Source organism: Seriola aureovittata, chromosome 10 (genome assembly GCF_021018895.1).
Source record: "Seriola aureovittata isolate HTS-2021-v1 ecotype China chromosome 10, ASM2101889v1, whole genome shotgun sequence".
NCBI classification, from domain to species: domain Eukaryota; kingdom Metazoa; phylum Chordata; class Actinopteri; order Carangiformes; family Carangidae; genus Seriola; species Seriola aureovittata.
The window spans coordinates 21224962-21240798 of NC_079373.1; the positions used below are offsets into that span (position 1 = coordinate 21224962).

General features: G+C 34.1%; 1 protein-coding gene across 1 annotated transcript in view; it reads right to left on the minus strand.

Moving 5' to 3' along the window:
- Positions 1–270: 270 nt before the first annotated feature.
- The window catches only part of kcng4a (potassium voltage-gated channel, subfamily G, member 4a), a 40968-nt gene continuing 25401 nt past the window's right edge, over positions 271–15837 (minus strand). The window contains exon 4 of the mRNA XM_056387999.1: positions 271–1949. Coding sequence (XP_056243974.1) covers positions 1071–1949 — 879 coding nt within the window. The 3' untranslated portion in view covers positions 271–1070. The remainder of the gene's footprint in view (positions 1950–15837) is intronic.

Here is a 15837-nt window from a genome sequence, read left to right on the forward strand (position 1 = left end):
CTACAAACCTAAGATTTGTAGAGACGTGGCACCCGTCCAGGGTGGTGTAATTGTACACATGAAAACAAGGAGGTGATGTAAGAAGGGGATTGTCACAGAATTGTTGTTCTCAGAATACTTATCTGTGTGTGTCTGGCTCAGACAGCTGTTTCTGTTTCTTCTTCTCTCAGAAATGTTCATCTGCAGGATTCTGATTGAGCATCCTGGCCAAGGAGATTAGACCGTCATACCGAGAACAAACCAAAAAAACTACAGCCCAGAAAATGGATTTCTCTCAGATTACCAGGAGAGCTTTTATTTGGAGCCTTGCAAAGTACATTTCATGGTTGTTAGCGCTCATTCTCTTTCACTCATACACTTGCAAGCATGCTTTCTTTCTCTCCATCCTTTCATTTCCTCATCAGCTGATTAAAAAAAACAGTTTGGACCATAACTTCTGCAACATCTTCACTCAGTTTACCTGGACTTCATAGTAGAGAATGGAGACACAGTCACCTCTTTGAGTCCAAGCATACAAACATACATGAGAGAGAGATGGATATACATCTTATATGAGCCAAAACTATCAGTTTGTTTATATTTCTTCTCAGAACATGGCTTCAAGCTTCTCAGAATTAAAGTAAGAGAGGAGCACATCTTTAAACTCTTGAAAAACTAAAAGTTGCAGTTGGACTTGTAAGTATTTTCACAGTGGAAGGAAAAGCAACTTTGGACTGAATATTGCATGTTTATGGAAGCAGCCGTATATACTAATATTGCTGCAGTGGCTTTCTGGCCCGTCAAACAAACTGGACCGTCCAATTTAAAGGGTTTAAAGTCTGTCAGTTTCTGTGCAGTCAGCAGTGTGCACACTTCTGCTCCTTATCATCAGACTGAAGAGCAAAGGAAATGTTTGTTTAATCTCCTTTGATCCAATGCAACGCAGATGCTTCACAACCATGTGGGGAGTGAGACTATTGGAGCAACAGTCATTTGCAGTACTTTTACAGTACTTTTACAGCAAGACAGAGATGAACAGACTCATATGTTCTTGGAAGTTTTTGGACTGAGTCAATCATTGCAAGTACTGTTCAGAAAGCTGCTGCTGGAAGGCTGTGGTTATTATTTCCTGCAGCTTCACCGCCTTTCCCCAGCAGAGCCAGGGACTCCAGTGAGTGCACACTATCCTTGTCTAGACGTAATCCAAGTCCAGTTGGAGCTGAGTCGAACCCTCCTCCTTCACTTCCCGCCTCCTGCAACTCCCCGGTGGCAGCGGCGGCAGCAGCGGCAGCACATTCCTCTTTGAACAATCGGTCATGCTCCATCTTGAGCTCTTGGTAGGAGCGGGAGAACATGTGGAAGATGGATGTAGCAGGGAAGGCCATGATGAGGATCCCACTGAGGATGCTGCTCAGTGCTACAACCTGTCCTGGAATGGACCGTGGCACCATGTCGCCGTAGCCTACCGTCGTCATGGAGATAATGGCCCACCAGTAGGAGGCAGGGATGCTGCTGAAGTCATGGGCACCCGTGAGCTCACTCTCAGCCAAGTGGACCAGCGGGGAGAAGAGGGTGACAGCCACGCAGAGGAAAAGCAGAAGGAGGCCGAACTCCCGGGTGCTGCGTCTGACCGTCAGCCCGAGCGTCTGCAGGCCAAGAGAGTGGCGAGCCAGCCGCATCACGTAGAGAATCCTCAGCGCCCGCAGGATCCTCAACACCAGGCCCAGCTTGTCCAAGTAGCCCTTACCTCCTCCTGGCCTCTCGTGCTCCAGGGCTGGGTCTTCCTCTTTCACCACCAGGGAGACGTAGTAGGGAAGGATGGCCATGGCGTCGATGATGTTGAGTGGCCCGCGGAGGAAGTCCAGCTTGCTGCGGGCCTGAATGAACCGCAGGATGAACTCCAGGGAGAACCAGGCTACACACACCGTCTCTATGATGAACATGTTGTAGCACTTGGAGGAACATTCACCCTGAGGTAGAGAGGAAAGGAGAGAGGGATGGAGGGAGGGTTAGACAGGAAGCAAGACGGATGGGGAAGAGGGCATGGGGAGATGGAGAGAAGACAAAAATCCTGAGGTCAGATAATCACCCTCGATAATCATTAATAAATCATGAGCTACTGTCGCTCAGTATGCTAAAGCTACTGCAGCAGCACTGATAGATAATACAGTGACACAATCAATCAATTATTTCATTAGGGCAGGTTTCAAAGATTAATATGACACTCAGTGGGAGAGGTGACAGAAAGCAATCAGGCTTGTATGCCCTCTAACCACAGTACCAAGGAAGACCAATGCAATAATAAAAACCCCTATGTGACAATACAGAGGAGAATTTGGAGGATTTTGGAGCAGAAAACTACTGTCTTCAAAGCTTTTGTCCCATGGCATCACACAAAGTTCTTTATTCCACCTCCTCACACTTCCAAATCCCACTGCAGAAAATTTAAATATAAGCAGTTAATCTGCTTCTAATTATTTTTTGATGCATAAGAAAAAAGCGATCTAATTGCACTGGTTTATAAAGCAGCAACCACCACTGAACAAAGACACTGAGTACATTTCCTTAAAAAGTTGATGCAGGCTCCAGAAAAACTCAAGGTGTTGGATTCAGTTTGAAAATACAGAGCTCACCTGGAAATAAGTTTGATTCCACAAATCACAGTCTCAATAGATAATTTAATACTTCTAATGTTTGTCCTGTTCGCACAATGAAAGTTATTGTTGCATTAAAAGAATATTTATTCATTTTGGAAGTGTTTGCCTAAGTCATTGGGTCTCTTAAGGCAAGGATGTACTTGAAACAAACTAATTTGTATAGGTTATTCCAAGTTTTATACATGAATCTGTCACCCATGACTCATTTTAGAATTTCTGCCTGATCAGTTGTTGACATATGGATGTTTTAAGGTGGCCATGATACCAGATTAATTGCCTGAATTATCATTTTATTGAATAGACTTTAGTTAAATTGTCACAGGACAAAACTTTCTATCATTGTCATGTTTAAAATAATAAATACTTGACTAAGGTTAATGAACAATCATGGTCATGATTAAAAGAACCCAGGCCTTGAGTGTCAGTATGGATGGACTGCGATCAGTGGTCTTCCCAGTCAAAGTTAGACATTTTTTTAATAAATGCATTCACCCCAGCCACCTTCCTTCAGTGGACCTTGTAGCTTTACAATATCGCTCTACCTCCTCCTTTTCTCCTCCAGTAGAACAGCCATGAGAGCCACTGGAGGTCTTTGTCAGTTGAAGATAAACATATTTCATAACTGGGCATTTTCTGAAACAACTGATGCTGTCATTTTTCTTGGGAGGACAGCCACCTCAGGCTACACCCTGTTGTCCTTCTGGATTTTCTGGCTGCTGCTACTGACAAAGATGCTGAAGAGTGACAAACACACTCAAGGCCTTAAAATGTCCCTTCAGCAACGCAGAAACAGACAAAGTGTCCATATTTCTGTCTCCTTTGTTTCTCAGGTAGATCAAAGATGTTCTTACGTCCTTTTCTCGAGCGATTGTTTTTTTCTTATGTTGTGCAAGTGAAACTGCAACAGAAAACATTAAAATGCTGAATATGAGACTACATGACATTATATTTATTACGAGGTGGACATTACTTGTGTTTTCTCTGAGCCTCTTCTTTCATTAGCGTCTCCCCATTTTCTCATCTTTTCTCACTGTTCACTCTTCACATTCATCTCTGTGCTAACACTCTCATCTATTTTCTTTCCCTCATCCTTCTTTTCTCTCTCTGCCACCCTCTCCTTTCTCCTCCTGCCTCTGTCTCCACCTTCTCATCACTCATTCTGTTTTCTCCTCCATCTCCCTCTCTAGACTCCCTCCCTCTCATCCTTCATTCTGTGTTTTCCCCTCACACTGTTCTCTTTCTGCTTTAACTCCTTCATTCATTCAGTGTTCCTCTGAGAGAAACTCAACTCCTTTTCACTGTTTCTCTATGCATGAAGCATTCTTCACAAACGTGTACCTTTCCTCTCCCTCTCATTTATCACTCGTGTCCATTCTGCCTTGCTCACTGATTACTCATTCTACTGTGACTCTTAGCCTTTCACCTCATTCCTACAGTGACATCTATCTGCATATCTCCTTCATGCTTTTAAGTGTAAATTACAGCGACACCGGTGGTAGAGATAATATTAGAAGTCATGGTCTGTATCTGTCCCATTATAAGAGCTACAATCGTATGACTGTTGACATCATTTAGGCCTTACTATACTTTGACGTTTTTTTTTACATTTTTTGCAGTACTATACTATGACGTTTTATGCCATTTTTATGACTTACTATAATATGACGTTTTTTGACTTTTTATACCTTACTATAGTATGACGTTTTATGCTGTTTTTTTGCCTTATTATACTATGGCGTTTTTATGCCTTATTATACTATGACATTTTTTGCAGTACTATACTATGATGTTTTTATGCCTTACATTACTATGATGTTTTTATGCCTTAGTATGCTATGACGTTTTTTGACATTTTCATACCTTACTATACTATGACGTGTTTTTACTTTTTATACTTTACTATACTATGACGTTTTTTGACATTTTTATACCTTACTATACTATGACGTTTTTATGCCTTATTATACTATGACATTTTTTGCAGTACTATACTATGATGTTTTTATGCCTTACATTACTATGATGTTTTTATGCCTTAGTATACTATGACGTTTTTTGACATTTTCATACCTTACTATACTATGACATTTTTTGACTTTTTATACTTTACTATACTATGACGTTTTTTGACATTTTTATACCTTACTATACTATGACGTATTACACCATAGTATACTATAACATTTTGGAAATTTTATGCCTTACTATGCTATGACTTTTTATGCCATTTTTTTGTCTTACTATACTTTGACGTTTTTTGACATTTTTTGCAGTACTATTCTATGACGTTTTATGCCATTTTTATGAATTACTACACTATGACGTTTTATGCCGTAATATATTAAAACATTTTTGGCAATTTTATGCCTTTCTATACCATGACATTTTATGCCTTATTATACTATGACATTTTTTGCAGTACTATACTATGATGTTTTTATGCCTTACATTGCTATGATGTTTTTATGCCTTAGTATACTATGACGTTTTTGACATTTTCATACCTTACTATACTATGACATTTTTTGACTTTTTATTCTTTACTATACTATGACGTATTACACCATAGTATACTATAACATTTTGGAAATTTTATGCCTTACTATGCTATGATTTTTTATGCCATTTTTTTGTCTTACTATATTTTGACGTTTTTGACATTTTTTGCAGTACTGTAATATGATGTTTTTTGACATTTTTTGCAGTACTATTCTATGACGTTTTTTGACATTTTTATGGCTTACTATACTATGATGTTTAATGCCTTACTATACTATAACATTTTATACCATAGTATACTATAACGTTTTTTTAACCATTTTTTGCAATATTATACTATGACTTTTTATGCCTTGCTATATTATGACGTTTTTTGACTTTTTTGCCTTATTATACTATGGCTTTTATATGCCTTAGTGTACTATGACGTTTTTTGGACATTTTTTAGCTTACTATACTATAACATTTTATACCATAGTATACTATAACGTTTTTTTTAAACATTTTTTGCAATATTATACTATGACTTTTTATGCCTTATAATAATATGACGTTTTTTGAAATTTTTATGCTGGACTATACTATGTCGTTTTTTGTCATTTTTATGACTTCTTATGCTATGACGTTTTTTGCCTTTTTTTGCCTTACTGTACTATTGCGTTTTTATACCATACTATACTATGACGTTTTTTTGACATTTTATGCCTTACTATACTATGGGGTTTTTATGCCTTACTACACTATGATGTTTGTTGACATTTTATGCAATACTATACCATGGCGTTTTTATGACTTACTTGACTATGATGTTTTTTGCCTTTTTCATGCCTTTAATATACTATGACGTTTTTATGCCTTGCTTACTAGGGTTGAGGGTAGTACAGTGGTTCGTCAAGGGTTGCCTTTCATTCCAAGGGTTGTTGGTTCGAACCCTGTCCCTGTGTCATTTTTATGCCATAGTATAGTATAACATTTTTGGCAATATTATGCCTTACTTTGCTATGATGTTTTTGACATTTTTTGCAATACTATACTATGACGTTTTTATGCCTTGCTATATTATGAAGTTTTTTGACTTTTTTGCCTTATTATACTATGGCGTTTATATGCCTTAGTGTACTATGACGTTTTTTGGACATTTTTTGGCTTAGTATACTATAACATTTTTGGCAATTTTATGCCTTACTATGCTATGACGTTTTATGCTGTTTTTTTTGCCTTACTGTACTATGACGTTTTTTTTTACCATTTTTTTGCAATATTATATTCTGACGTTTTTATGCCTTACAATAATATGACATTTTTTGCCTTACTGTGCTATGATGTGTTCATACCATACTATACTATAAGGTTTTTTGAAATTTTTTGCCTTACTAAACTAGGACGTTTTATGCTGTTTTCATGACTTACTATACTATGACCTTTGTTGACTTTTTTGCCTTACTATACTATGGCATTTTTATGCCTTACTATACTATGAAGTTTTTTGACATTTTCATACCTTACTATACTATGACGTTTTTTTGACATTTTTTGCCTCACTGTTAAATGATGTCTTTGTGCTTTACTATACTCTGATGTTTGTAAAATTTACTATAATATTATTTTCTGACAGTCTTAAGGGTAGTGCAGTGGTTAGAAAGGTAGCCTTTCATGCCAAGGGTTGTTGGATCGAATCCTGTCGTCGGACATCTCATGTCGTGTTTGCATGTTATGTCTGTCCCTGGAGGATTCCCCTCTACATCTGTAGTATGACATTTTATGTCATAGTTTACTATAACATTTTTGGCAATTTAATGCCTAATTATACTATGATGTTTTTTGACATTTTTTGCAATACTAAACTATGACGTTTTACGCTTTACTATACTATGACATTTGTAAAATTAACTATACTATTATCTCCTGACAGTGCTAGGCTAGTACAGTGGTTTGAAGGGTTGCCTTTCATTCCAAGGGTTGTTAGTTCGGATCCTGTCTGCGGTCATCTTGTGTGTGGTTTGCACATTATCTCCATCCATGAACGGTTACCCTCTACAAACTCCAGCTGTAGTATCACATTTTATGCCATAGTATATTATAACATTTTTTGCAATTTTATATTTTACTATGCTATGACGTTTTTTTGACATTTTTTGCCTCACTGTACAATGATGTCTTTGTGCTTCACCATACTCTGATGTTTGTAAAATTTACTATAATATTACATTCTGACAGTCTAAAGGGTAGTACAGTGGTTAGAAAGGTAGCCTTTCATGCCAAGGGTTGTTGGATCGAATCCTGTCGCGGGACATCTCGTGTCGTGTTTGCACGTTATGTCTGTCCCTGGATGATTCCCCTCTACAAACTCAATTAATAGTATGACATTTTATGTCAAAGTTTACTATAACATTTTTGGCAATTTAATGCCTAATTATACTATGATGTTTTTTGACATTTTTTGCAATACTAAACTATGACGTTTTATTCTTTACTATACTATGACATTTGTAAAATTAACTATACTATTATCTCCTGACAGTGCTAGGCTAGTACAGTGGTTTGAAGGGTTGCCTTTCATTCCAAGGGTTGTTAGTTCGGATCCTGTCTGCGGTCATCTTGTGTGTAGTTTGCACATTATCTCCATCCATGAACGGTTACCCTCTACAAACTCCAGCTGTAGTATGACATTTTATGCCATAGTATATTATAACATTTTTTGCAATTTTATATCTTACTATGCTATGACGTTTTTTTGACATTTTTTGCCTCCCTGTACAATGATGTCTTTGTGCTTCACCATACTCTGATGTTTGTAAAATTTACTATAATATTACATTCTGACAGTCTAAAGGGTAGTACAGTGGTTAGAAAGGTAGCCTTTCATGCCAAGGGTTGTTGGATCGAATCCTGTCGCGGGACATCTCGTGTCGTGTTTGCACATTATGTCTGTCCCTGGATGATTCCCCTTTACAAACTCCATTAATAGCATGACATTTTATGTCATAGTTTACTATAACATTTTTGGCAATTTAATGCCTAATTATACTATGATGTTTTTTGACATTTTTTGCAATACTAAACTATGACGTTTTATTCTTTACTATACTATGACATTTGTAAAATTTACTATACTATTACCTCTTGGCACGGTTCATGCTAGTACAGTGGTTTGAAGGGTTGCCTTTCATTCCAAGGGTTGTTAGTTCGAATCCTGTCTCTGGACATCTTGTGTGGAGTTTGCACATTATCTCCATCCATGAATGGTTAACCTCTACAAACTCCAGCTGTAGTATGACATTTTATGCCATAGTATATTATAACATTTTTGGCAATTTTATGTCTTACTATGCTATGACATTTTTTTGAAATTTTTTGCCACACTGTACTATGATGTCTTTGTGCTTCACAATACCCTGATGTTTATAAAATTTACTATAATATTACTTGCTGACAGGCTTGAGGGTAGTATAGTGTTTAGAAGGGTTGCCTTACATTCTAAGGGTTGTTGGTTCGAATCCCGTGTTGAGTTTGAACATTATGTCTGTCCCTGGCTGATTCCCTCTACAAACTCCATCTGTAGTATGACATTTTTGGCAATTTAATTCCTAATTATACTATAATGTTTACTATAATATTACCAGCTAATAGGGTTGAGGGTAGTACAGTGGTTAGAAGGGTTACCTTTCATTCCAAAGACTGTTGGTTCAAATCTATCTTGGGACATTTTGTGTGGAGTTTGCACATTATCTCGTCACTAAATGGTTTCATGCCTTACTATACTATGACGTTTTTTGACATTTTTATGCCATACTACACTATGACGTTTTTTTGACATTTTAAAGCCTTACTATACCATGACATTTTATGACTTACTATACTATAACGTTTTTTTTCCATTTTTATGCCATGCTATACTATGACGTTTTTTTTGGCATTTTTATGCCTTACTATACTATGACGTTTTTTGCCATTTTTATGCCATACTATACTATGACGTTTCATGCCTTACTATACTATGATGCTTTTGGCCATTTTTATGCCTTATTATACTATGACGTTTTTTGACATTTTTATGCCATACTACACTATGACGTTTTTTTGACATTTTAAAGCCTTACTATACCATGACATTTTATGACTTACTATACTATAACGTTTTTTTTCCATTTTTATGCCATACTATACTATGACGTTTTTTTTGGCATTTTTATGCCTTACTATACTATGACGTTTTTTGCCATTTTTATGCCATACTATACTATGACGTTTCATGCCTTACTATACTATGATGCTTTTGGCCATTTTTATGCCTTATTATACTATGACGTTTTTTACCATTTTTATGCCATACTATACTATGACGTTTTTTTTGCCATTTTTATGCCTTACTATACTATGACGTTTTATGCCTTAATATACTATGAAGTTTTTTGACATTTTTATGCCTTACTATACTATGACATTTTATGCCTTAATATACTATGAAGTTTTTTGACATTTTTATGCCTTACTATACTATGACGTTTTATGCCTTACTATACTATGAAGTTTTTTGACATTTTTATGCCATACTATACTATAACGTTTTTTTGCCATTTTTATGCCTTACTATACTATGACGTTTCATGCATTACTATAATATGACATTTTTTGACATTTTTATGCCTTACTATACTATGACATTTCATGCCTTACTATACTGTGATGCTTTTGGCCATTTTCATGCCTTACTATACTATGACGTTTCATGCATTACTATAATATGACGTTTTTTGCCATTTTTATGCCTTACTATACTATGACGTTTTATGCCTCAATATACTATGAAGTTTTTTGACATTTTTATGCCTTACTATACTATGACGTTTTTGGATATTTTTATGCCTTATTATACTATGACGTTTTTTGATGTTTTTTCGCCTTACTATACTATGACATTTCATGCCTTACTATACTATGATGTTTTTTGCCATTTTTATGCCTTACTATACTATGACGTTTTTTGACATTTTTGTGCCTTTCCATTTTTATGCCTTACTATCCTATGACGTTTCATGCATTACTATAATATGACGTTTTTTGACATTTTTATGCCTTACTATACTATGACGTTTCATGCCTTACTATACTATGATGATTTTTGCCATTTTTATGCCTTACTATACTATGACGTTTTTTTGGCATTTTTATGCCTTACTTACTATGACATTTTATGCCATAGTATACTATGACGTTTTTTGATGTTTTTTCGCCTTACTATACTATGACGTTTCATGCCTTACTATACTATGATGCTTTTTGCCATTTTTATGCCTTACTATACTATGATGTTTTTTGACATTTTTATGGCTTACTATATTATGACGTTTCATGCACTACTATAATATGATGTTTTTTGCCATTTTTATGCCATACTATACTATGACGTTTTTTGCCATTTTTATGCCTTACTATACTATTGCATTTTCTTTTCATTTTTATGCCTTGATATACTATGACGTTTTTTGCCATTTTTGTGCCTTACTATACTATGACGTTTTATGCCATTTTTATGCCATACTATACTATGACGTTTTTTTTACCATTTTTATGCCTTACTATACTATGACGTTTCATGCCTTACTATACTATCAAGTTTTTTGACATTTTTATGCCTTACTATACTATGACGTTTCATGCCTTACTATACTATGGCGTTTTCGGATGTTTTTTCGCCTTACTATATTATGACGTTTTGGGATATTTTTATGCCTTATTATACTATGACGTTTTTTGATGTTTTTTCGCCTTACTATACAATGACGTTTCATGCCTTACTATACTATGACACTTTTTGCCATTTTTATGCCTTACTATACTATGACGTTTCATGCCTTACTATACTATGACGTTTTTTGACATTTTTATGCCTTACTATACTATGACGTTTTATGCCATACTATACTATGACGTTTTTTGACATTTTTATGCCTTACTATACTATGACGTTTTTGGATATTTTTATGCCTTATTATACTATGATGTATTTTGATGTTTTTTCGCCTTACTATACTATGACGTTTCATGCCTTACTATACTATAACCTTTTTTTGCCATTTTTATGCCTTACTATACCATGACGTTTCATGCATTACTATAATATGACGTTTTTTGCCATTTTTATGCCTTACTATACTATGACGTTTTATGCCTCAATATACTATGAAGTTTTTTGACATTTTTATGCCTTACTATACTATGACGTTTTTGGATATTTTTATGCCTTATTATACTATGACGTTTTTTGATGTTTTTTCGCCTTACTATACTATGACATTTCATGCCTTTCTATACTATGATGTTTTTTGCCATTTTTATGCCTTACTATACTATGACGTTTTTTGACATTTTTGTGCCTTTCCATTTTTATGCCTTACTATCCTATGACGTTTCATGCATTACTATAATATGACGTTTTTTGACATTTTTATGCCTTACTATACTATGATGTTTCATGCCTTACTATACTATGATGATTTTTGACATTTTTATGCCTTACTATACTATGACGTTTTTTGACATTTTTATGACTTACTATACTATGACATTTTTTGACATTTTTATGCCTTACTATACTATGACATTTCATGCCTTACTATACTATGATGCTTTTGGCCATTTTCATGCCTTACTATACTATGACGTTTCATGCATTACTATAATATGACGTTTTTTGCCATTTTTATGCCTTACTATACTATGACGTTTTATGCCTTACTATACTATGAAGTTTTTTGACATTTTTATGCCTTACTATACTATGACGTTTTTTGCCATTTTTATGCCATACTATACTATGACGTTTTTTTTACCATTTTTATGCCTTACTATACTATGACGTTTCATGCCTTACTATACTATCAAGTTTTTTGACATTTTTATGCCTTACTATACTATGACGTTTTTTGAAATTTTTATGCCTTTCCATTTTTATGCCTTACTATCCTATGACGTTTCATGCATTACTATAATATGACGTTTTTTGACATTTTTATGCCTTACTATACTATGACGTTTCATGCCTTACTATACTATGATGCTTTTTGCCATTTTTATGCCTTACTATACTATGACGTTTCATGCATTACTATAATATGACGTTTTTTGACATTTTTATGCCTTACTATACTATGACGTTTTTTGACATTTTTATGCCATACTATACTAAGATGTTTTTTGACATTTTTATGGCTTACTATGCTATGACATTTCATGCATTACTATAATATGATGCTTTTGGCCATTTTTATGCCTTACTATACTATGAAGTTTTTTGCCATTTTTATGCCATACTATACTATGACGTTTTTTTTGCCATTTTTATGCCTTACTATACTATGACGTTTTATGCCTTACTATACTATGAAGTTTTTTGCCATTTTTATGCCATACTATACTATAACGTTTTATTGTAATTTTTATGCCATTATATACTATGATATATTTTTTTATGCCTTACTATACTATGAAGTTTTTGATATTTTTATGCCATACTATACTATAACGTTTTTTGCCATTTTTGTGCCATACTATACTATGAAGTTTTTTGACATTTTTATGCCTTACTATACTATGACGTTTCATGCCTTATTATACTATGACATTTTTTAACATTTTTATGCCATGCTATACTATGATGTTTTATGCCGCTTTTATGACTTACTATACTATGACGTTTTTTGACTTTTTATGCCTTGCCATTTTTATGCCTTACTATACTATGACGTTTTTTGACATTTTTGTGCCTTGCCATTTTTATGCCTTACTATACTATGACGTTTCATGCATTACTATAATATGATGCTTTTTGCCATTTTTATGCCTTATGATACTATGACGTTTTTTGACATTTTTATGCCATACTATACTATGACGTTTTTTGACATTTTTGTGCCTTGCCATTTTTATGCCTTACTATACTATGACGTTTCATGCATTACTATAATATGATGCTTTTTGCCATTTTTATGCCTTATGATACTATGACGTTTTTTGACATTTTTATGCCATACTATACTATGACGTTTTATGCCATAATATACTATGACGTTTTTTGACATTTTTATGCCATACTATACTATGACGTTTTTTGACATTTTTGTGCCTTGCCATTTTTATGCCTTACTATACTATGACGTTTCATGCATTACTATAATATGATGCTTTTTGCCATTTTTATGCCTTATGATACTATGACGTTTTTTGACATTTTTATGCCATACTATACTATGACGTTTTATGCCATAATATACTATGACGTTTTTTGATATTTTTATGTCATACTATACTATGACGTTTTTTGACATTTTTATGCCTAACTATACTATGACGTTTTTTGACATTTTTATGCCTTACTATACTATGACGTTTTTTGACATTTTCATACTTAACTATACTATGACGTTTTATGCCATAATATACTATGACATTTTTTGACATTTTTATGCCATACTATACTATGACGTTTTTTGCCATTTTTATGCCTTACTATACTATGACGTTTCATGCCTTACTATACTATGATGCTTTTTGACATTTTTATGCCTAACTATACTATGACGTTTTTTGACATTTTTGTGCCTTTCCATTTTTATGCCTTACTATACTATGACGTTTTTTTTTCATTTTATGCCATGATATACTATGACGTTTTTTGACATTTTTGTGCCTTGCCATTTTGATGCCTTACTATACTATGACGTTTCATGCATTACTATACTATGATGCTTTTGGTCATTTTTATGCCTTACTATACTATGACGTTTTTTTTTGCCATTTTTATGCCTTAGTATACTATGACGTTTTATGCCTTAATATACTATGAAGTTTTTTGACATTTTTATGCCTTAGTATACTATGACGTTTTATGCCTTACTATACTATGAAGTTTTTTTACATTTTTATGCCTTACTATACTATGACGGTTTTTTTTGCCATTTTTATGCCTTAGTATACTATGACGTTTTATGCCTTAATATACTATGAAGTTTTTTGACATTTTTATGCCTTACTATACTATGACGTTTCATGCCTTACTATACTATGACGTTTTTTGCCATTTTTATGCCATAATATACTAAGATGTTTTTTGACATTTTTATGGCTTACTATGCTATGACGTTTCATGCATTACTATACTATGAAGTTTTTTGCCATTTTTATGCTTTACTATACTATGACGTTTTATGCCTTACTATACTATGAAGTTTTTTGTCATTTTTATGCCATTATATACTATGACGTTTTTTGCCATTTTTATGCCTTACTATACTATGAAGTTTTTTGACATTTTTATGCCATACTATACTATGAAGTTTTTTTACATTTTTATGACTTACTATACTATGACGTTTTTTGACTTTTTATGCCTTGCCATTTTTATGCCTTACTATACTATGACGTTTTTTGACATTTTTGTGCCTTGCCATTTTTATGCCTTACTATACTATGACGTTTCATGCATTACTATAATATGATGCTTTTTGCCATTTTTATGCCATACTATACTATGACGTTTTTTTGTCATTTTTATGCCATACTATACTATGACGTTTTTTTGACATTTTTATGCCTTACTATACTATGACGTTTCATGCCTTACTATACTATGATGCTTTTTGACATTTTTATGGCTTACTATACTATGACGTTTCATGCATTACTATAATATGATGCCTTTGGCCATTTTTATGCCTTACTATACTATGACGTTTTTTTCCATTTTTATGCCATACTATACTATGACGTTTTTTTGACATTTTTTGCCTCACTGTTAAATGATGTCTTTGTGCTTTACTATACTCTGATGTTTGTAAAATTTACTATAATATTATTTTCTGACGGTCTTAAGGGTAGTACAGTGGTTAGAAAGGTAGCCTTTCATGCCAAGGGTTGTTGGATCGAATCCTGTCGTCGGACATCTCATGTCGTGTTTGCATGTTATGTCTGTCCCTGGAGGATTCCCCTCTACAAACTCCATCTGTAGTATGACATTTTATGTCATAGTTTACTATAACATTTTTGGCAATTTAATGCCTAATTATACTATGATGCTTTTTGACATTTTTTGCAATACTAAACTATGACGTTTTACGCTTTACTATACTATGACATTTGTAAAATTAACTATACTATTATCTCCTGACAGTGCTAGGCTAGTACAGTGGTTTGAAGGGTTGCCTTTCATTCCAAGGGTTGTTAGTTCGGATCCTCTCTGCGGTCATCTTGTGTGTAGTTTGCACATTATCTCCATCCATGAACGGTTACCCTCTACAAACTCCAGCTGTAGTATGACATTTTATGCCATAGTATATTATAACATTTTTTGCAATTTTATATCTTACTATGCTATGACTTTTTTTTGACATTTTTTGCCTCACTGTACAATGATGTCTTTGTGCTTCACCATACTCTGATGTTTGTAAAATTTACTATAATATTACATTCTGACAGTCTAAAGGGTAGTACAGTGGTTAGAAAGGTAGCCTTTCATGCCAAGGGTTGTTGGATCGAATCCTGTCGCGGGACATCTCGTGTCGTGTTTGCACGTTATGTCTGTCCCTGGATGATTCCCCTCTACAAACTCCATTAATAGCATGACATTTTATGTCATAGTTTACTATAACATTTTTGGCAATTTAATGCCTAATTATACTATGATGTTTTTTGACATTTTTTGCAA